This window comes from Lithobates pipiens, unplaced genomic scaffold, assembly GCF_037356315.1.
Source record: "Lithobates pipiens isolate NorthernLeopardFrog02 unplaced genomic scaffold, aLitPip1_a1.2 Scaffold_8, whole genome shotgun sequence".
NCBI classification, from domain to species: domain Eukaryota; kingdom Metazoa; phylum Chordata; class Amphibia; order Anura; family Ranidae; genus Lithobates; species Lithobates pipiens.
In genome coordinates this window covers 485229925-485253766 of record NW_027507903.1, presented here as the reverse complement: position 1 = coordinate 485253766, position 23842 = coordinate 485229925, and the positions used below count along the sequence as shown (strand labels likewise).

The 23842-nt window shown below is 42.8% G+C and overlaps 1 protein-coding gene across 1 annotated transcript in view; it reads left to right on the top strand.

Moving 5' to 3' along the window:
* The first annotated feature begins 819 nt into the window (after positions 1-819).
* CCDC77 (coiled-coil domain containing 77) overlaps positions 820-23842 on the top strand; it is a 58170-nt gene continuing 35147 nt past the window's right edge. Inside the window, exons 1-5 of the mRNA XM_077468947.1 lie at positions 820-986; positions 4278-4336; positions 6165-6384; positions 12647-12789; positions 22806-22902. Of these exons, the coding sequence (XP_077325073.1) occupies positions 4299-4336; positions 6165-6384; positions 12647-12789; positions 22806-22902 (498 nt within the window). The 5' untranslated portion in view covers positions 820-986; positions 4278-4298. The remainder of the gene's footprint in view (positions 987-4277; positions 4337-6164; positions 6385-12646; positions 12790-22805; positions 22903-23842) is intronic.

Genomic DNA, 23842 nt, shown 5'->3' with positions numbered 1-23842 from the left:
CTCCCTATGTGTGCCGCATTACTATTCTCTTTGGAGTGCCCAAAGGCATACCTCCCAACATTTTGAGATGGGAATGAGGGACGCCTACTAGCAAACGTATGTAGGCATAGAACACGACCCCCTGCCACACCCAATTAAAGGAGATTTTTTTTTACCATTTCTATTACTTTATTTTGGCTTTTAAAATTTACAAATGAAGCAATTTAGAATTTGGATGAAAGGTTTAGCGCTGGGAAACACTTTTTGAAAGATAAAACCATACATTTTATATACAACTATATAGATCAGACCTAACTGATGAGGAAAGAGGGACAGAGGGACATTGCTCCAAATCAGGGACAGTTGGGAGTTATGCCCAAAGGTGTCCCAGTTCTGTTACAATAATATAGTGCAGTGATGACCTTGGCACCCCAGATGTTTTGGAACTACGTTTCCCATGATGCTTATGCACTCCGCAGTGTAGTCGAGCATCATGGGAAATGTAGTTCCAAAACATCTATGGGGCGCCAAGGTTCACCATCACTGTTGTAGTGTACATTAAAACTAAAAAAATGTGCTGCGTGCAGCTAAAGTGTTTGGCTTGAAGAAAAAGTGTCAATCATAGTAAGCCCCCATGTAATATATGAATATTTTATTATCATTTGTATGTCATCAATAGGTAATAGCTCGTATTCTCCCCGGACGAGTATTTCATAGACATTAGGTCAATTAGGCTAATTAATAGGCATAAATAAACTCCTGTCAGTCTGCGGCAAGTGCGGCTGCGCGCCGAACTACGACTCCCGGCATGCCCGGGTTCTTTTAGGCCGAGAAGAGATGGCTGATTGGCGCAGACATGAAGATGGTTTGTGATTGGCCAGAACCGGATAGGTGGATGATTGGTGGAGGAACGAAGACGTGTTGTGATTGGGCGGAACGAGAGAGGCGGCTTGTTTGGTTTCCAGGTAGACGGTGAAAGCAGGCGGTTAAAGGAGCGGGTTGGAAAGGTGAGAGAGCGCCTTATGTCGGGGGTTTCTATGTCTGTATGAGGAGGGGGCTCTATACTGAGCTGCTGCTGTATGCTGAGCGGCTGTTTCCTCCTCCACCATCCCTTGCAGTGGACAGAATAACCTTTTGACAAACTATGTGTCTGGTGTCTGTTGAGGAACTTGTGCAGGGAAGATGCCCATTGCACCCTTGGGGGGGGGTGGGGGGAATAAGGTGATGGTCCTGAATTTACCACAATTCCTGTGCACAGCGCCAAACAGCAAAACTTCGCTGCCCATTGACTTCAATGTATTTCATGTAAAATCTCAGTTTTGCTGGAGAATCTGTTTTGAAAGTTTCTACTTGTCCTTACTGCCCTGATCATCTGTCCAGCGTTCTTGTGATCTAATGCCAGGGCTGGACACGGACAGAAATTTGGCCCTGGACTTCATCCAGACCGGCCCACTTACATTTTGAGTGTCCCACCAGCAGCCCCCTCACATCAGAGTGTCCCACCAGCAGCCCCCGGGAAACTCCCGGTAGTCCCGATGGCCAGTACATACATGCCTAATACAGTAGGGGATGTGGTGATGGGTCTCTGTGCGCCAACACAGTGCTGCTGGTTGCTTGGCATTACTCGATTTCCATGACAGAGAAATGCTGAAATCCAAACTGGCCATGTCTGTAAACTAGGTGTCATACTCGCTCTGTCCCAAACCGCTCTCCCCGCTGGTATAGCTTACTGATTTCATGCAGGAGCAGAGGAGGGAAAGATCCTCATGTGACCTGATGGACACAGAGTTGGAGATCTGTCAAAGGCAGATATAACAGATTTACTGGGCTCGATTAGTAAACCTTTTGCTCGTAGGCGTGCGCACCACAGTGGCGGCTGGTGCTCAATTTTTTGGGGGGTGCAAACTGAAAAATACTGAACAACCCCCCCCCCATCAGTTGCAGCCTCACTGCGCCCCATCAGTTGCAGCCTCTTACCCTGGCAATAAACACCCCTCCCACTCAGAGCTCGCAGCTCTAGACCCCCACCCACACAGGAGGTCTGGCACTTACCTGAAGACTTGCATCCTCTGCCTCTCTGTCCACTCTCCTCCACACTCGGGCAGCAGCGGCAGAGCTGCCCGCTCCACTCATGCTTCCTTTGCTTGTCAAAGCGCCACTAGGCATCCAATAGGTTTGCCGTGCGCTTTGGCCAATTGGGAAACAGGTCTCACGGCCTGCCTCCTGATTGCCAGGGAGGCACTGTAGTGTGAAGATGGTGAAAATGAATTTGCTATGGTCACACAATTGGATGGGATCAGGGCAAAATCTCTACGCCCCAAGCCCACCCTTTTGAAGCTGATTAGAGCCTTTGGCTCTAATCACGTGCTTCAAAAAAAAAAACACACCCCCCCCCTCTCCACCCCTGCCATAGGAATCCATGTGTGCGGTGTCCTGAAAGGGGACGGGCACAGGGATAGGGGGGTGGGCAGCGCCCATGCGCCCTCAGTGCACAGGCTGCCACTGGCACACCAGCTATGCCTAAATTCCTCATGAGGTGAAACTTTCCTCTGCTGTCCAGTACCGATCGCTCACTGTGTCCATTCACAACTGAAGCATAGTAAAATGTAAATGAACAGGAAGCAGCTCAGCACAGAGCATTGCCTATAAATTTCTGTCCAATGCAGCTGAGGATGCAGAGAGACTAGGGAATCCCTGGTCTCCATCCTTTTCTCAAATGGGAAACATCAGGAGTCTGTTTTGACCCCTGATATTTTGTCAAAGTCCCCCAGTGGGGACTTCTAAAAAGAAAAAAAACACCACAGTCCACTGCCCTCCTAACGCAGTCCCATGTTTTAATACATTTTAAAATGTTTACTTACATTTTATGCTTAGTGGTGTGGATATATATTTATTGTGTGTGTGTGTGTGTATGTATATATGTGTGTGTGTGTGTATGTATGTATGTATGTATATAAATAAATAATATTTATTGTGGGTTTTTAGCTCATTGGTAGATGTGTTTTTACAGTGGGTCCAGGCCATACATGCACTATACTTGGTAATCAACTTTTAGTAAAAGAAAATCAAAGTTCAACACAGGTGGATAGCCCACGCAAGGGTTCTTCAGCAATCGCAACGAGTCGGCCACCTGGCTATTTGGTCTCCCAGACCACAGGCTGTTCAAGCGCTCTCAGCCTAGATTGCAGTGCCTTGCTGCATGGGCCCACTCCTGGCCTCCAAATATGGTTTCTCAAGCTTGCTCACTCCTCCAGAGACTTCAGATTTCCTCCAGCCCTCTGGACCGGCTAACTGCCTCAGCTTTTGCAGCCTCCCGGACCCACGTAGCTGTCCCAACTCTCCCAGTCCTTGTGCAAGGAACCCCCCCCCCCCCCATACAACACTCTGCTCACAACATATCTGCTGGCACTTCTTAGATTGATTCTTTGAGAGTCGCTGCCCCTTTATAAATAGGTTTAAAATGGCCTGAGGACTATCTCACACACACGTGAGTTTGAGCTTTGGGGTGTAAACCTTAATGCAATAGGCTGAGCACACCTATGCCTTTTGCATTTTCGTTTTAGTTTAGGCCCCTTTTAGACATGGAGCACTCCGAACCTGCCTGTTCAGTGAGGTATCTCTCTCCGCTAAGCAGGTGGATGACAGCTCTGTATTTGTGCCGCTATGCAGAGCAGATACAGCACGCTGCTCTCTATAGGGCGGTCAGATGGAAACCGGCCAACAGGTCCGTTGCCATCTGAGTGTCATTCGATCTGCTGGACGGATGGGGGATGGGATCCCATCTATCTGTTTTTTAGCAGACGGGATTGGGTATGCTGGCGGGTGTCAGTGGACACATGTTCACTGACATTTTGATTCTCCATTGAGAGCTATGGATGATCTAATCGTGTCCACCTTAAAAACCTGACAGACAGACCCGATCAGCCCGACAGTGTGAAAGGGGCCTTATATTGTGTATTGAGCCAGAATGATGGCACTCCTGTGCAGGAGTGATATCCCGAGCCAGCCAATTAAGAAGGCCACAGACTGGCACCCAGGAGAAGATGCGGGCAAGGGATGCAAACCTTTGAAAGAGGGGTACATTTTTCTTTTTTTAGCTCCACTTTAAGTAGCTCTGTGACAATATAAAACCTGTCCCTGACTACTTCTAAGAGGTCTAAGAAAGCCACTCTGGGAACTTTGTTTTAGCTAACACAAAGCTCTTAGAAGCTCACTGACTGCACACGCATCTAAACCACTAAAATATGTCTTATTGGGGAAAAAATATTGAATCTATTAAAATCCTTTTCTTTTTGCAGGGAATTGTGCTGGAGTGAGCTATGGATCGTACTCCACGCCAAGAGACTCGGGGAGTCAGGTATGAGACTCTGTTAGCCGTGATTAGATTTATTCTAATCCTTAACGTAAAACCAATTGACCCTCCCTTATTACTGGTTTAATGCATCTAGGCTGCGTAAACATTTACATATATGGGCTTCTTTTTTATTACATTTTTAACACCCAACTGAAGACACAAACTCTCCTGTCTATCCTGCAAGGTGTTTATTCTCCTTTTCCCTTGCAGAATTTTTTTCACTTGTAGATATCCTCCATATTCAAGGGTTTGAAAGCCAGCGTTATTCAACTTTATTTCCTGTGAGCTTAGGCCAGTGTTTCTCAATTCCTGTCCCCATGGCCCACTAACAGGTCATGTTTTCAGGCTTTCCATTATTTTGCACAGGTGATTTGATCAGTTTCACTGCCTTAGTAATTACCCCAGCTGTTTCTTCTGAGGGAAATCCTGAAAACATGACCTGTTAGTGGGCCATGAGGACTGGAATTGAGAAACACTGGCTTAGGCTGACCTGGATCTTCCCCTCAGCCTGTGACTAGAGCAGAACAGTGATGAGCTCCTCGCTTTCTGTTCACTCCTCCTACCAGCATGCTGTTCGTCAGCACATGAACCGATTGGCTACTTGTTCTGCTTCTGCCTCTCTTTCTGGCTGATAACTGGTCAAATTCAGGTACTCGCTCAGATGGCTTGTATTTAAAATATACTTTTATTTAACAATGGATTACGGCAGCCCTCAAATTTTCCACTCCCCTACATTTTGCGAGTGGAAAATGAGGGCTTGCGAGCTGGGAGAGAAGGGGGAGAGAACTGCTTGCGGGGTTGATCGGGAGCTGTTCAAGCGATCGCCCTGGGGAGGAAGAGGAGAGCCTCAGGATAGCATGCTGTTACCGGCGCTTACATTATAACTGTCTCCGCTCTGCTCGACACAGCCCCCGCCTCCTCCTGACCTGCGCCTGTGATGGACAGAATGCCGGTCCAATGCTGTGATGCATCTGTCTATCACAGGCATGGGGTCAGGAGGAGGCGGGGCTGTGTCAAGCAGAGCAGAGACAATTATAATGTAAGCGCCTGTAACAGCGTGCTATCCCACTGCTCTCCTCTTCCTCCAGCCATGCATTCCTCTGCCCAGACGAGGCTGCAATGGTGGGCACAGGTGAGGCTGCATTGAGGGGCACAGGTAAGGCTGCACTGAATGTTGTTAATGTTTATATTTATAATATTTTTGTAACTTATTTTTGCATAAAACATTTAAGTGTAATTTCATGAGATAATTTATGAGGGCAGGGTAGGGTTGAGTGGGGCACTGGTGGCGAGTAACCTTTGAGGCCTGGCTAGTAGCTCAGGACTTGAAATTTTGAGCCCTGGATTACGGGAATTACAACAGAGCTGTTTTAATTTGTGTTTCTTATATCTAGAGTTCAGCTTTAGAGAGACTCTGTCACTTTTTCCTGAACAGGCAAATGACAGGGTCACTTTAGGGCTTCATACTCTTTTTCACCTTTTGACTCCTGAGCATTTCTTCCTAGACATTAGGTCTGAAAACTGTACCAAGATGAACAACTCAGTACACACTTCATGTTCACCTCATTTTGTCATAAAGATGCAGACAGTTGGCTGTCATTGTATTGCGTGTCAGCAGAGAGTTTGGAAGTTGAGAAAACCTAGCAAATGGTCACAGGGATGCTACATGCATGAATGTTCACACAGATGATTTAGCTGCATTTTCCCATAAAAAGGACCTGATTGGACACAGGTTTCTGTGATATTTTTTTTATTTTTTTTTGTTTGGCTTATAGGAGTCCTGTGTACCATGTGAACATTACATCAATCCTCATGTCATTGCTTTCCACAGATACAGAACACCCCAGACCCCAGAGCACTCCATATTGTCCAGCCTTGCTTCTCACCAAGTAGATTCCACCCCTCTGCCTCCCATAAATGAGCGTTTGGCATACCTCCGCCCATCCCGTGAGTTGTTAGAGTATTACCGTAAGAAGATCGCAGAGTTTGATGAGGAGCATGAAGAATTGGCAAAGAAGTTGGAGCAATACAAATCCACTTATGAAGAGCAGGTAAGTTTGAGGGTGTGGGGATTGTAAAATAATTTTTGTGTTTGGAATAGAATGGCAGGAGACCCCCTGCTCTACTGGTTGGAACCTGAAGCAGAATTTCCCATAGCCTAGTTTTACAACATTTAACCCTTTCACTGTCTGGACGTCCAAACAGGGTATTTTCCAGAAGTAGAGACCCCACAGAATAAAAAAAAAATTTAATTTATATGTCGCACAATATCAACAGAACTTCTTTTGAAGCGCAAATTTTCAGTAAAGAATATATTGAATTTTTTTTTTTTTTTGTGCAAATGCAATTTTCAGTAAAATACAGAATATGAGGTTGTAAATGACTACTCAAGCTTTTAAAACTACATGCGTCTGAAATGGTGTCAGTATCCAACAGGTTATTTGTTTATAGTTAACGTTGCCTAGAGGCAATTCAGTTCGCATTGTGAGCTATACAAGTATTTCATTCATTGTCCTAGGATTAGTGCTCTCGATTTAACATGCATGGCGTTATGTAACGTGCAGCATAACCAACATTTTTATACATAGGTGTCCCTGAAGTGTGTATTTACATACTGATGGGGGTGGTTCAAAGAATTTTTATTTTATTTTTTTCAACTGTATTGCTGTCACGTAGGGGGGTCCCCCCCCCCCCATGTGATGGTGTATATATACTATACAGGTTGTCGTTAAGGAGACTTAAAGGGTCTCTTTAGACCCCTGACATCTCCCCTGCACTCTGCTAAGATAATGGTTGCAGATTGATCATGGGTGGAAGCAATCCAGCATCTGTACAGCTACCAGATTGCTTCCAGCTGAAAGCTAAACGTTGGGTTGTAGGGCTGAAACAACGAATCAATCATGAAATGAAATGAATGGATTACTATTTTCATAATCTATTAATCAGCCAGTAACATAATGGGGTTTAAAAAAAACTAAAATGAGCCCTTTATAGTAAAAAAAAAGCAAATCTCTACTGTAAATATTTCAGTTCTACAGCAAAAAATTAACCCCTTACAGTATTTGCTTTTTTTGTACAAATAAAGGGCTAATTTTTTATTTATTTTTTTAACCCCATTATGTTATTTAACGTCTTAGACCTGGTTCACACCTATGTGTGTGTTTGTTTTTTATTTATTTATTTTTCTTGGTGCTTTTTGCAGAAAAGCACTACAGTTCATTTACATGGTTTCCTATGGGACACGTTCACATCTATGCTTTTTTCAGCCGCTGTGTATTTGGGAAGGGTCAGGCACCGTGTGTGTGTGTGTGTGTGTGTGTGTGTGTGTTTGTTTTATTTTTTATTTTATTTTCTGGAAGGTTGTTGTAAAACAGTCGGTCCCTTAGAACTAGGGTTGTCCCGATACCACTTTTTTTTTTTTTTTTTAAGACCGAGTACAAGTACCGATACTATATATATATTATTATTTTTTATTCCCCCCCCCCCCCCCAAGTACTCGCTGATACTTTTTTTTTTTTTTTTTTTTTTTTTTAATGTGACAGTTTTCAAAGCACAATACAGATTAGGTGGCACTGATGAACACTGATAGGATTAGATGGCTGGCACTGATGGGCAGCACTTATGGGCATGCCATGAGGAAAGGCTGCTGCGATACCCATCTTGGTACTCCTTGCACATGGCCATCTTGTTGCACCCAGCCCGAACTATATAGGCTGGGTGTAATAAGATGTCTGCTGCTGGCTTACTGCAGCCGAGTGCAGGGTGTACCAAAATGGGCTTTGGGATGTCCACCCGCTGACATTAACATGGAGCGTCACTTCCGGTTGCGCCAAGTCGCTTAATCCTCTCTCCCAGGTATCAGATCAGGCATCGGGAGCATTTGTGCGAGTACAAGTGCTCATAGCCTGATGCATAAAGCGGAGGCACTACCAGAAGGAATGCATACACTGCTAGGCTATACTCCAGCAAAATGCCCAGCCTGAAGCAGTAAAAATGTGTCACCAAATCTGATAATGCCACCTCTATGCTCTTGTGTCCATCAGCCTGCAGCAGCACACAGTGTGCTTTTAAAAGCTTGCCTCCATGTGCAGCTGGCATCGGAGAACGGCAACGCCGTTAGCCCCCCCCCCCGCATTGCCTACGGCGTCACCCCAGTTGTTTTTATTTTTTGGAATCCCAGCATAGGGGGCAACAGGGGGGGAGACAAATCCCCCCCCCCCCCCCCCCCCTTTTGCTTGCTGGAGGATCTGCTGCTTTGGCCGGAGGATGTATTCGGCTCCTGACAGCGCTGTTTCCAGCATGAGGCAGTGAGTGCTCAATACAGCCCCCAGTGGTGACACATAGGCATGACAACATTTTTTCTTAACTGCCTCACACAGATATGTTGGCAGAAGGGCTCATACAGGCAGAATCATGTACCTGTACGTGGCCCTTCAAGAGGTGGCCAACGCGCACGCCTGCGGGAAGCTCCGTGAGTCGGGTCACAGGTCCCGTGGACTCGATCGCCATGGGGATACCCGCGTTCGTCTCACGGGGAGGAAGAACAGGGAGATGCTTATGTAAAGAAGCATCTCTCCGTTCTGCCTAATGACAGTGTCATGATCTTTGCTCCCTGTGATCGGAGCAGAGATCAGTGACGTGCCACGCCCCTCCACAGTTAGAAACACGCCCCAGGACACACTTAATCCCTGCACTGCCAGTGTCATTCACACAGGAATCGGTACATTTGTATAGCACTGATTGCTGTATAAATGACAATGGTGTCAAAAATGTCTGTGTCCGCCATAATGTCGCAGTCACGATAAAAATCGATGATCGCCGCCGTTTAAAAAAAAAAAAGTAAAAATGCCATAAAACTGTCCCCTATTTTGTGAACGCTATAACTTTTGCGCAAACCAGTCAATTGCTTATTGCCTTTTTTTATTATTTTTTTTACCAAAAATATGTAGAAGAATATGTATCGGCCTAAACTGAGGAAAACTTTTTTTATATATATTTTTTGGGGTATATTTATTATAGCAAAATGTAAAAAAATGCGTTATTTTATTTTTTCAAAATTGTCGCTCTTTGTTTTTGTTAGCGCAAAAAATAAAAACTGCAGGGGTGATCAAATGCCACCAAAAGAAAGCTCTTTGTGGGGGGGGGGGGGGGGGGAACGTAAATTTTGTCAGTTAAAGCGACGCAGTGCTGAATCGCAAAAAGTGCTTTGGTCAGGAAGGTGGTAAATTCTTCTGGTGCTGAAGTGGTTAAGGGAGACACTCATAAGAAAATTCCAAAAATTTCTTAGAAAACTCCTCCACTTACCTTTCCACTGCAGGGTTTTCTTTGGTAAACCAACAGACCCAATCTTCACCCTTCACGGTGGGCTCCGTTAAACCTTCAGGAGCAGGGGATCCTAGAGGAAACGCACAATCCTGGACCTGCAACAGCATCCTGCTAGTAAAACTTTTATGGCCTCACTACCAAAAAGTACTGCATCCTGGGATCCAGCTCTCTAAAAAGAGAAACATTCACAGGCAAAACCTTCTTTCTTCAGATAAGAGGCCCAGGTACCATTCGATTTGGCCCAAAAAAGGACACTGAACGGATCCGGTCAGCATGGCTAGCCCCAGCAAGGATTGCTACCAGTGGAGTTCAGCACAGCACATCTTTACTCGTGACCAACACCTTAGACACTGGCGAAAAAACTGAGGTACTCCCAGTAGTGGGAGGGGTTATATAGGGAGTACACTTCTTGTCTCGGGCGTGCCAGTGTCCGTCACCTGAAGGTGGCCTATAACCGGCATAGCAACTACTATGGCTCTGTGTCCCCTGATGTATGAAAAGAAAAGCATGTAATGTGTTTCTGCAGCGATTTGTGTTTAATCTGCCCAACAAAAAAAGTCCAAAAAAATGCAATACTCAGCAAAATCACGTGCGCAAAATTCAAAACGAACAACAAAAAGCATTGCAGAAACGCATCAAAAGCAAACTGCATAGATGTGTACCGACCCTTGTGCTTGCTACATGGATCAATATTCGGACGATAAATCTTTGTACATTCGCTGAATGAAAGAATGTTTGAAATTTTCACTTGTTTTTAACATTCTGTTTTTAAAATGAATGTAGTTTGTGAACGAAAACCACATACACTGTCTGAAAATTTCTGAAGTTCTCCATTTCCAAATTTTCCCATCACTGTGTTTGAAAATTAACGTCGATTTGACCCTAACAATTAGAAAATCGAACAAACGATCTCAAAATTTATTTATTTATTTTTATTTTTTTGAAGGAAGACCTTGGTAATGTGTGGTGGTGTTTTTTTTTTTTTTTTTTTGTTGTTTTGTTTTTTTAATAAATAAAAAATGATCGGAGTCTGATGTTTACCAGATTCACCCTTTAGAGAACCATAATCGGCCAGCTAATGCACCCAGTCTTTAACCCTTTCACTGCTATCTTCACCCTCCCAAATAGTTTTTTATTTTTATTTTTTCTTTCTTCCATGCTAACCTTTTGGTGTTATCACGCTGTATTAATATACTTCTAAGCCCAACAGATCCAGCATTGTCTACTTCTTGCTTTCAATATTGGATAAATAAGGCAAGGTTAAAACACCCCCCCCCCCCCATCTCTGTTCTATTGGGGAGATTTACCTTCACTTCCTGTCCCATAGCCAAAACAGCAAGTGAGAGGAAGTCCTTGCTGATTAAGGGAATCTCATGACGGGGGGGCCCAGGTCACCAGAACGAGTGTCCCAATTGGAAGAATTCCTGTTCCGGGGACGCACTAAAATTTGGGATTCTTTTACTTTCACTTTGGTGATGATGATAAACGGGGCAAATAGAGAGTTTGTCCCTAAAAGGGGCAAAGGTAGCAATAAAAAAAAATAGAAAAAATAAATAAAAAACTGATGGATTTTCTAATCCAATGTTTCTCAACTCCAGTCCTTGTAGAAATTTCAACAGCAGCTAGGGGGTGTTCCTTGCACTTCATAGGGACATATAAGATTTCCTTTTTGCTTCCTTTGTGGTCACTGGGACAAGGAAAGTAAAGAGAAAAGAACACAGATAGCACTAATAGCCTGGCAGTGGTTCTAATTCTTTTCCACTTTGCAGTTTTTACTCATATTTAACTTTAAAACCAGGAAGTTACTTCTGTTTTTACACAAGAATTGCATTACTGTATTTGCCACAAACCAATCACCTGAAAAAAATTAAAACTGTCCTGACTCCTTTTTTGCAGCCCCTTTTTAGTTCTTTTGCAGAATTTACCCAGTGGGCAGAGGAAGCTATAAAAGAGAAAAATAAAGGGGAAACATGTAAAGATTGCTGTTTGGTGCTTCCCCTCTAATCTTGGCATTGCCTTGGAGGAAATCGGGGGGAACCCAGCAGTCATGTGCACAAAGAGAGGGCTAGTCCTGATGATTGCAGAAGTGTAACTCAGGATAGACTGTGCAGACCATATAAGTGGAGGCTTCCTGGAGACACAGGAGTCGAGGTGTGTGTGTGTGGGGGGGGGGGGGGGGGTGTGTGTGCACTTGGAGATGGGCACAGAGGGACACAGTAGGCACTGGGAAACGGGCAGACATTGGAAGAATGGGGAGGGGCCTCAGCTTAGGCGGTGCAATACGTTGCTCACATAATGAAGCCACGCTTCTCCTCGCCCTATAAAAGAGCACCATTCAGGAAAAACACAGAAGTGTTGTTGACTGCCTATCAGACAGAAGATCTGACGCTGGGTCAGGAGATGTAAGTATTAGCATACACTACCACAAACGCAGGCAAAACCTACAAACTTCCACTGTTTAAACAGCAATGGTTTGTAATTAATGGTGTCATCATACAGTATGTTCTCTTCTCTTTTTTTTTTTATTTATTTTTAATTTTTTTTTTTTTTTTTGTGTGTGTTCTAAATTAGAGATGCAATGAAATTTCGGCCCTGAAACATATTGGCTGAAAATATCTGCATTTTGCTGATCAGATATAAAGGTGCCAATAATGGCACCGAAAACGCATGCTATTTTACTGCGATTTAGCCACAATTTTACCACTATTTTACTGTGCTTATGGTGTGTTTTTCATAGGTTGTGTTACTCAAAAACCGCTAGGGAGGTGCGTTTTATGCTGATTAATTAAAGTCGAATATAAAAAAATATATACTTAAAAAAAAAAAAAAAAAACTGTCGTTTTCGGCCAAGTGCATCATGCATTTTCATTTTCGGCACCAAAATTTCCATTTGGTGCACCTCCCTATTCTAAATAGTATCTTGAATTGCATTTTTAAGTGTGGGACCTCCCTAGGTAAAATTTTAAGTGGTTGATGATTCTGTTCTAGCACAAGCTGCAATGGGAGATGCGTCAGCGGGACGAGGAGATTGCAGAGCTGCAAAAGGCTCTCAGTGACATGCAAGTCTATCTATTTCAAGAGCGTGAGCATGTGTTGAGACTGTATTCAGAGAACGACCGGCTAAAAATCAGGTGGGCATTATACATGAGTTTTGTGTTACCTACAAGTTAATTGAACTTTGGTTTGAACAACATATAATTTACACCATTGTATTTCCTCTCTGCATGCTCTCCAGAATCTACTGCTAAAAGGGATCTGACTTTGCACATTTGTTCCACAGAATAATCTTTCTATAGCTTCTTGATCTTTCAGTGTATTGAGTTTGGTCTCTGGCTCATGCTTCCGCCTATTCTAAAAAAAAAAAAAAAAAGTTTTATTTGGTTATCCTGGTTGACAGTTGTTTTTTTTTTTCAGCAGGCTGTCCCAAGTGTGCTGTTTGTACAAAATAGACCTGTGTAATGCAGTCTGTCACGAGCGTTAACAAAGGAGTCTTGTTTTCTGAGTCCCCACTGTAACTTAGTTTTATTACCTGTTAATCCTGTTAATAGGTGTGTTTGTGTGTGGGGGTTTATTTATTTTTTTTTTTTTTTTTTTTTTACCAGAACAACCTGTACATCAAAAGTGGAAGCTGAAGGGATGAGTCAAACAATTTAACATGGACAGGGGTACTTACAATGGTCAGATTTTATTAATTTAGTTAAAGCAGAAATAAACCCTCCAATACTTTATAGCCAAGGAAGCTGCCATATTGGCCTCTGTTTGATCTGCAGTTGCCATGGCGCTGCTCATGTGATCAGTTATGACACCAACCAGTTCGGTTGAGTGCAAGAGTAAATGTGCCTGCTATCATTCATGCCATGCGTTGAATTTAACTGTTTTGCGACATGGTTAATTTGATGGGTTTCATTCTGCTTTAGAACATTCATTCCAAAGGGGGAGGGGGGTGCTGTAACTGTTAAAAAGGTGTTAGGTGGAGTTGGGCTTTAATTTGTTGGTCACTTCTAACTAAAATTACTTTCCAGGCAGTGCTGCTGGTGTTTCTGCTGATCCTCCATAAATAAAGGGAGCCCCCTATGTTACTGGTCAGATCACCAGGTGAAAAGAGTGGGGGGGGGGGGGGAGCCTAAAAACAATTTATAATTCAAAATATAAATACTGCATTATCTATGTAGAAAAAAGTGATATACATTCATATGGATCTAAAAATCTGCTGTAACCTCTTGTGAGATGCACACAATAGTATACAATTCAAACACTGCACTGATTAATGTTAGTCCTCTAAGTCATAATGCCAGTTGAATGACACACAAAACAATTCATAAACTATCCTGTGGAAAAAAAAATAAAAAATGATGCAGAATAATGCATTTAGTAAAAAAGTCACTATTGAGGCCTTAATAGAAAAGAGCCAAGAAAGTTCATATGCTGAAAATGGTTCATCAGTATATTCCTCCACAGTGCCACACAAGCATAACACCACAAGAGAAGTGCAAAAATTTTCAGCATATGAACTTTCTTAGCTCTTTTCTATTAAGGCCTCAATAGTGACTTTTTTACTAAATGAATCATTTTGTATCTTCTTCCTCCTCCTCCCTCCTCCTCCATCATGCAACTGGTATTATCACTCAGAGGATTAATATTAATCAGTGCAACCAAAACTTTTTTGAATAAAACGAATACAGCCACAAGATCAAGGACTGGTAGGCTGCAATATATAAAATGTTTGTTTTTGGGTTAGGAAACATTAACCACTTGGCATCTGCAGTCCTTAATTGCTGTTTTCAGATACCCTATGCCAGTGATGGCGAACCTTGGCACCCCAGATGTTTTGGAACTACATTTCCCATGATGCTTTGGCACTTTGCAGCATAGTGGAGCATCATGGGAAATGTAGTTCCAAAACATCTGGGGTGCCAAGGTTCGCCATCACTGCCCTATGCCATGCCCTGAGAACTGTAATCTATTTTGCAGCTGTGAGCACATAGCCGCGTGTGCTTCTAGTTATATGACCACACTGATTAGCCACAGTTCCCAAACGAAACCAAAGAAAATTCACAGCTCAACTTACTGGCCAGTCTGCAACCAACCGAATTATCATGTCTAACAGTTTACGTTAAAAACAGGAGTTTAGTAGGTAAACATTTTGCAAATACATGTGTAAGCTGCAGAGCTACTTCACAGCACCCCATTATTATTTGTAGTCCTAACTGTATATTTTTGAGTGCCTCTATAGTATAAGCACATGCATAAAAATGCATAGGCAGAGGGCAGAGGGCTGAGCCTGGATGGCCAGTATCTAGCACAATGGCAGCAAAGGTGTCCAGTGTGTGTCGTCTAACAACCACCCCCCCCTGGCCTGTATTTCAACAGTACAAATGGCCACTGCCCCACCACAGTGGTGTAGTGGTTAGCACTCTCGCCTAGGAGTAAAAAAAAGTTGCTGATTCGAATCCCAACCACAACACTACCTGCCTAGAGTTTGCATGTTCTCCCTGTGCCTGCATGGGTTTCCTCTGGGTACTTTCCTCCCACACTCCAAAGACCTTCTTGCAGGTTATTTGGCTTCTGTCCAAAATTAGCCTTAGTATATGAATGCGAGTTGGGGACCTTGGGTTGTTGGCTCCTTGAGGGTAGAGACCGATGCGAGTGTGCTATGTATGTGTGGAGTGCTGTGTAAATTGCGCTTTATGGGTACCTTGCATAATAATATAGTGAGCTTCTTAACGAGACACAATGTACAGGGATAGGGACAATTGTAGATACGCACCCTCACTCATGGTGAACTGGATGGACTGGTGTCTTTATTCAACCTTACTAACTATGTAACTGGCATTGGGGGCAAAGAGCACCTTGCTGCAAAGGCCAGTTATAGGTGAATGCAATAGCCATTTGTTTGTACAGTTCTCTAACTAGCAGAAACCAGTCAGCATGGATCCTGATTGTGTGTGCACAGGGTGGATTTGATTTAAATCGAGTCAATTTAAATCTCTAGTAAAAAGGCTTTAAGTCAACTCTCTATTTTAAATCGGTTTTTAAAAAGCAACGGTCATCTCTGTCCCACAGTGGCTCCTACTCTGACCCACTATTGACTCACCAACAGTCCCATTCACTTTAATGAGATGGCTGGTGATGTGGCGGCAGCAGGGGAGTGGATGTCTAACAGGCGCTGTCATGATGGATCTGAAATGACAGGTGCTCTTTAAATGTAAGGACTTATTCTTGATGGTAGTTAGAATCTTTATTTGCAAAAAAAATTAAGGTTTCTTATTTAGAATAAGCTGTCGGGTTAGTAAAACAGCGATATCCAGGGCCGGTGCTACCACTAGGCAGCCACCTAGGGCGCCTGGCCACTGGTGTTCCCCTCTTCTCTCTGCAGCAAGCAACTAAGTCTCGGCATCAGGAGGCAGCCGCTGTTCCGTTCGCACATAGTGGCAGAGACACAGCGGCGATGGAGGACTGTGTCTGTGTCCCGACTCCCAAATGAATAGAAGCAAGCAAACCTTCATTGATGGGTGCTGGTGGGCTGCATTTAATCTGCGCTTTATTAAAAAGGTGGGTTATAAACAGACAGGCCAAAGGGGGTGGAGATAAGGGGTGGGGTGGCAAGATGAGGTTTCGCCTAGGGTGTCAAAAATCCTTGCACCAGCCCTGGTGATATCGCAACAGATTTTTGGTTAATACAGTAGGTTAATCACACACAGTTGAACTACTAGTCTCTGTTAAAACCATAACATTATATTACATATTCTTGTATTCGCTTAAACTATATTTAGTAACTGAAGTGCATATGTGACTATATGCGTGACTGCACTAACCTCAAAAAGTGAAAATGAAGCAGCTACAAAAAATGTGACAAACATATAAAGCATAAATGGTGAATATTGTAGCGCTAACACAAATGCACTTGTAAAAATATATGAATAACATATGTACAAAAGTGACGTGTATAAAAAAAAAAAAATATGTAACAAAGTCCAATAATTGATTAAATCAATTGAGGAAAGCCTGTACATCCACCACCAGTAGAATCAAAGATTAAATAAACCGGCACTGTCCGGCAGGCAGGACATCAAAAAATGGCACATCTTCAGCAAAGGGGAAAAGTATATGTACTCTTACCAAAACGGGTCGACTCAAATGTCAACGACAAAGAGTCTTAAAGGTATGGGTGCCGAAATCAGCGGATAGGCGTAACTCCAAGGGGGCCAGAACCTCCACAGATGTATATGGGTGGCCACCAAACGAACCTCCAATGAAAGGAAAACCGCAACTGGATCCTGGGTGTCGGAGGACTGGCTGTACAGCTGGGCAACTCTCATCCAGATGGTATGCAAAAAAAAAAAAAATTCTATACAGTGCAAGTCAAAAATAGATTTAGTTCTAAAAACTGGCATACAGCAATATAAACAAAACTTATCACAAGTAAAATTCAAGGCAATGTGCGGAGCAATAAGCCAGCCCAACTTTTGTATTGCTGTAATGCCGGTTTTTAGAAATAAAAAAAGTAGTTTTTTGACCTACACTATATGGAAGCATTCTTTTCTCATAAATCGCATATGGAATCCTGCAGAGTAAGGGCTCAGTGTTCCTTGGTACCTATGTGTAAAATCAGTGTCTGCTATGCTTACACCTGCCTTGGGTCACTGGCCATGCAACATTCCCTGTGTAGTTCCTTTTTTCTAGGGCTCTCTGTGGTGGGTGTACCTGGGCAATTCAGACTCCTGATTTGTGCCTTCATGAACATGGCATCGCTTGACAGCGAAGAGACTCCTGGTGTTTCCCGCCTGTGTGACAGAACCTGTCCACTCCCATTGCCAGCTACAATTTCCATTGCATGATGAGAATTTGTAGCTTTCTCCACTGCCCCTGCAAAGTAAATGACATTGACGCAACATTGACAAATACCTCCTCCCGGTGCCTTGGCATAGCTACATTTTTGTCCTTCTAAAACGGTGATCTCACAGACTTAAAGTTAATTTACTCCAAACCCAGGTATGTTTTGCTTCAAATTTTCTTTTTATTATTATTTAAAAAAACAAAAAATCCTGGCTGACTTCTACCGGGATCTTTACGGGTCGAGGGACGCCTACTCGGATGACGATCTACAGTCATATTTGACCACAATTAATTTACCCCGGCCTCTCGGAGGAGGCCGTGCATATTCTTGACGCCCCGATCACCTTAGAGGAATTGATGGCGGCTGCCGGCTCTTTCCCCACCTGCAAAGCGCCTGGGACAGATGGTATTCCCATGGAGGTCTATGTACAATACGGGGAAGATATCCTGCCTAACTTGTTGAAGGTGTTTAATGCATGCTTGGAAGGTGGTGCTCTTCCCGACTCTGTCAAGGGCTACTATTGTTTTATTGCTTAAACCGGGGAAGGATCCGGTGGACCCGGGGTCCTATAGACCCATCTCATTGCTGCAGAGTGATGTCAAAATCCTGGCCAAGGTCCTGGCACTCCGGGTTAACAGGATAGTATCCGCTCTTATTCACCAGGACCAGGCTGGCTTTATGCCACATAAATCCACAGCAACCAACCTTAGGAGACTGTTTCTGAACATGCAGCTACAGGCAGATAATGGGGGGGAAACAGGGCCCTTCTGTCCCTTGACGCCAATAAGGCGTTTGATAGTATAAGCTGGAGGTACCTGTGGGCGGTGTTAGATAAGTTTGGCTTCGGACAGCGTTTTATTGCCTGGGTCAAGTTACTGTATGCCTCCCCGAAAGCCAATATTAGGATGACGGACAAAATGTCTACCGAGTTTGCTCTGGCCAGGGGGACGCGGCAAGGATGTCCGCTCTCCCCGCTGCTCTTCGCATTTGCGATAGAACCTCTTGCGGCCCTTATCAGAGACAGTGTTTATGTACGAGGATTTCAGTATGGGGATATCCACGAGAAGATCATGCTCTATGCAGATGACATGCTGCTTTTCCTGGATGACCCCAGGCAGTCCCTGCCACAGGTGATGTCCATAATAGAGAACTTTGGAAGGTTTTCCGGTCTGACCATTAACTGGTCTAAGTCGGCCTTGTTGAAATTAGATGAAGGAGAGGTATCGGTCCCGGACTAATGCCCAGTACCAGTGGTGACTAGTTTTAAATACCTGGGGGTGCAAATAACGTCCACAGTAGGGGACTATTGTTCAGTGAACATATGTCCTCTGCTGTCGAGATTCCGGGATAGGATAAACACATGGAACACCCTTAGGATGTCCCTGGCCGGGAAGGCCAATCTTATAAAAATGATTTTAATGCCCCAATTGCTTTATTTCCTCCATAACTCACCGGTCGTCATTCATTTAAAACTTTTCAGAGTAATTAATACGCTTTTTCGGAAGTTGTTATGGCACACAAAGCCCCCTAGGATTAAGTTGGAGCACTTGCAGCGCTCTAAGGACAGCGGAGGGTTGGCGGTGCCCAACCCTTGGCTGTACTATATTGCGGCCCAGTTGCAGCATCTGGTGGGCTCCATGGCGCATGGACCGGCGGGCTCCTCTGTGAGGCTGCTGCTTCATGCAACGGGGGCAGAGACCATCCCTATGGGACTGGAGGCTCAGAGGTTCAAGGGCTCCAACGGACTAACCCCCACACTATCTATGATACAAAAAATATGGAACAAGAGTAGGCAGCTACAGGGGGTGCAAGGATTCACGGAATATAGTCCGATATGGGGAAATCAAACATATGTTGAGATCGCTAAATTGCAGCCTGACCCTAGATGGAGAGCCCATAACGTACAGCTATTGTCCCATGTATTTCAGGATGGAAAGCTTCTATCATTTACAGCCCTGCGGCAAAAATTTAACCTTACGGAGGCTATGATCTTCCCTTATTTGCAGTTGCGGCATGCGGTGGCCGCGCAGGGGGACTCGGGTGACTGGGTGTTGTCGCCCACCCCGTTGTTTCACGCGTTGCACTCTGTGGATGGCACGAAGGGTATAATCTCGCAATGTTATCAGATGCTGCTAGCGCAGCACCTGCACGGCCATCCTTGCAAAGCACTGTTGCTTTGGGAACGAGATGTTGGCGCCCTTACGGGTGAGCAGTGGGAGGAGGCCCTGCAGGCTATCACCTACTGTTCACTGAATGTGGCGCAAAGGGTCTCCCAACTCTATATCATACTGAGAGCGCACTATACACCGGTGAGATTGAGTAGGATGGGAGGACTGGCTGACCCCCTGTGTGGTAGGTGCGGGCAACACGAGGGGGACCTTATTCATCTCCTATGGCGCTGCCCGAAACTCCACAGATACTGGAAGGAGGTAGTGGACACTGTTAATGCGGTGTTTCACACGCAGATACCCAGGGACCCAGTGTGCTGCGTTCTGGGGATATTGGAGGGGTTGGTGTCGTTGGAGCCTATCAAGGTGGCAGTCTCCAGGGCGCTGTTCCAGGCTAGGAAGCTTATTTTGCTAGGTTGGAAATCCGTAGAACCCCCTGTGGCAGCGACCTGGATAACTCATATGGGCAGGACCCTTATTATGGAGAAATATATTTACCAGCATAGGGGATGCCTGGGAAGGTTTGAGCGCCTGTGGTCATGCTGACTGGACACCCCTGGGCTAAGTCCAACCAAACTAATATTGTCCAGATTACTGTAGGATTTGTGACGCAAGGCAGGTATGTGAGCCCTAGCTTGAAAATGTTATACCTACTGGGGAATTTTATGCAATTGTGGGGTGGAGGGAGGAGGTCATGGACTGCTGTATTGCCTGTATGTATTTTAACAACTATGTGTCAAATAGATGTATATGTGCGCTGGAAATTGCTGTATACCTGTAACTTCAATAAACACCTTTTTGATTTAAAAAAAAAAAAAAAAAAAAATCAACCATAATACATACTAGATCATTTACAACATTATACGTAAACCCCATTCAATATATACCTCACTTATTATCATCAACATACCCCCATACACACATAGAGAAAAAAAATTAAAAAACTCATCTTAACCCTCTCTCTCCTCTTGCCTCTCCACCCCTTTTACTTATAACTATTCCCTCAATCCATTTGAGAACCTAAACTCTTCCCACTGCTTCCATACAATTGGTAACTGATTATTTATATATCCTTCTTCTCTTATTTGTTTTTCCATAGAACATATTTCGTTCAGTTCACATACCCATTCCCATACTGTTGGACTCGCCGTTTCTTTCCATTTATGTGCTATTATTGTTCTGGCTGCTGTTGTCATATGTTGTATTATCCCATTTTTCATACTATCCACTGTATCTGATGTAAGAGAGAATAATGCTACCTTCACATCTGGAGCCAGTTTTTTGCCAGTCACTTTTTGGTATATCTCAAACATTTAACCAAAAGTTATTTACTTTCTTACAACTGAACCAGATATGTTCCATTGTCCCTTTTTCTATCCCACACCTCCAACATTTCTCCATTTCCTTTATTAATTTTTTTTTAATGCCACTGGACTCCAGTACCACCTCATTGTCACTTTATAATTTCGTTCTTGATGTTTTATCGCCGTTGAGGTTTTATGTATTATTCCTAAAAAAAAATTTCCATTCTTCTGTAACTATTTCTCCCAGTTCTTCTTCCCACTTTCTTATTCCTATTAAATCTCTAATATCTCCTGTGGGTAACAACGATACATATACTTTAGTTTATTCTTATGATTCTGCTCTTTTAATATTATCTGCTCGAACTTAGTTAATGGTCTATTTATTAAGTTTTTATTTGTTTCAACAAATGTTTCTAATTGATGATATTGTAACCAGTGTTTTTTTTACATCTAATCCAAGATCAGTTAGACTAGGCATATTTCCATCCACCAGTATCTGGACCAATCTTATATTCTCCATCTTGTTCCATTTCAAGTAACTAACGCTTTCCAATGCTGGCTTAAATTCAGGGTTGGACATCAATGGAGACAAGGGTCCAGTCCTGGAGGATAGCTTGCCTTTTTTCAACACTGTATCCCATATTTTTAAAGTAGCTCTTACAAAGATTGGCAATTCCCTTCTTCTTTTTTTTTTTTTTTTTTTTTTTTTTTTCCCTTAATTCAGGTTTTATCCATGGCAGAAATTTTAACTGTGTCCCCCGCAATATCTTCGTCCAAAACTACCCATTGTTTATTTTTACTATCATGTTGCCAGTTTATAATTCTAACCAGTGATGCCGCTTGCATATGTTTTAAAAAATCAGGTAATGCTAAACCTCCATTTTCTTTTGTTCTAGTTAATGTTTCCCTTTTTTATTCGAGAGTTTTTTTTTTTTTTTTTTTTTGCCCATATAAAACTACTTATGGCCTTCTTTAGATCTATCATTATCCTCTTAAGTAGAACGATGGGTAGTGTTTGGAAGACATATAAAATTTTTGGTAATGGGTTGCATTTTTATTATATTCTCCCTAACCATGAATATGTTATTTTTTCGTATTTTTGCAATTGTTTTATTACTTTACGTATAACCACATTATGATTTAATTCCTGTATCTGTTTCAAATCCCTCGGAATCATAATGCCCAGGTATTTGATCGCCTCTTTCTGCCATTTAAACGGGAAATCTTTTTGTAAAAGTAGTTGCATTTCTTCTTTTAGAGTAATATTCATCATTTCTGATTTATCGTAATTTACCCTAAAATTGCTTAATTCCCCAAATCTATCCAGTTCTTTTATTATATTAGGGATTGTTATAATAGGGTTTGTTATATACAGCAGTAAATCATCTGCATATACTGCCAGCTTATATTCTTTATCCTTAATTTTAATCCCTTGTATATCTTTATTTTTCCTTATTGCATTAATTAGATGTTCCATTACTATTATGTATAATAACGGGGATGGGGGGCACCCTTGACGGGTCCCGTTTGACACTTTTATATACTCTGAAAACATCCCATTTATTCTAACTTTGGCCCTTGAATTGGCATATAATGCCATAATCCTGCCTAACATTCTAGGACCCAGTCCTATCTGTAATAATGCCTCCTCTAAGAACCGCCATCCCACCCTATCGAAAGCTTTCTCAGCATCTATAGTTAGTAAACAGGCTGTTTTGAGGAGTTACATTTTTTTTTAATGAGTATGGGTCAAAGGTAGACCTGGGGCTCAGCTTTATTTCCCACCCAAGCTGTTATGAGTTTAGCTTGGACACCTAACTAACCATTCTTTATTGCAGAGAACTGGAAGACAGAAAGAAAATCCAACAGCTCCTGGCTCTGGTTGGAACCAGCAGTGGGGAAATCACTTATTTCCACAAAGAGCCTCCAAACAAGGTAGGAGGAAAGAACTAAAGCAACTTTGCCCTACTTTTTTATTTTTGTGTTGTTTTTTTTTTTTTTCTCTGGTATACAGTGCAGAACCCCTATGTTTTCTAACACCAATGTGTAATAAGGGTAGCTATGTTTTGTAAGTGGAACTAATTTTCATCAGAATAATCGCAACACTTCTACTAATGAGCATGAATGCAATAAATTGGTCATTGCATCTTTTTAACAGTTAGAAATTTCTATGCAACAAAATATTTCCTATTTTCTGCTGTGTATATGTACCATGTCTGTCTTATGAAATTCCCCTCTTCCTTTCTGGGAGAAACAATAAAGTGAAATTAAATGTTCAAATTAAGGGACAGAGGATCTGACCTTTCCTTGATCTATTTTAAAAAGGGCTGTTGCTGATTAAAATTTTCGTGTTCGATTTAATAAATTTTTATTAATCGACTAATTTTCGATTAATTATAACGCACATACAGATCCAAATACTTTTATCTGATCTCCTTGCATTGCAACTCTGCATTAGTCAGTGGTAAATGTGGTATACACTATATACAATCACCTGACACTAGTTAGTTTCCACAATACATGACTTAACTTGACAGTTCACACAAATACGTTTTAAATGCAAACTGTAGCACTGACGTTGGTATTATTTTTTTATTTATTTTTTCTTCCACATTAGCGTGACAATCCCTCCACCTGCGGTCTAACTAATCACTCTCGCGTTATGGCATGGACCCCTGTCCAAACAGGTGGTCATGCAATCGGGTATCAAAAGGGTTAACACGCACCATAAACTTCTTCTCTCACGTCTCCTTAGATCTCAGCAAGGACGCCAGGTCATGGGTAGAAAGGAAAGATCGAAGTGCTCACCGCTTTAGTATAAGATTACATTTTTGTGTTCATACACAAACTACTCACATAAAGTTGATAAAAACAC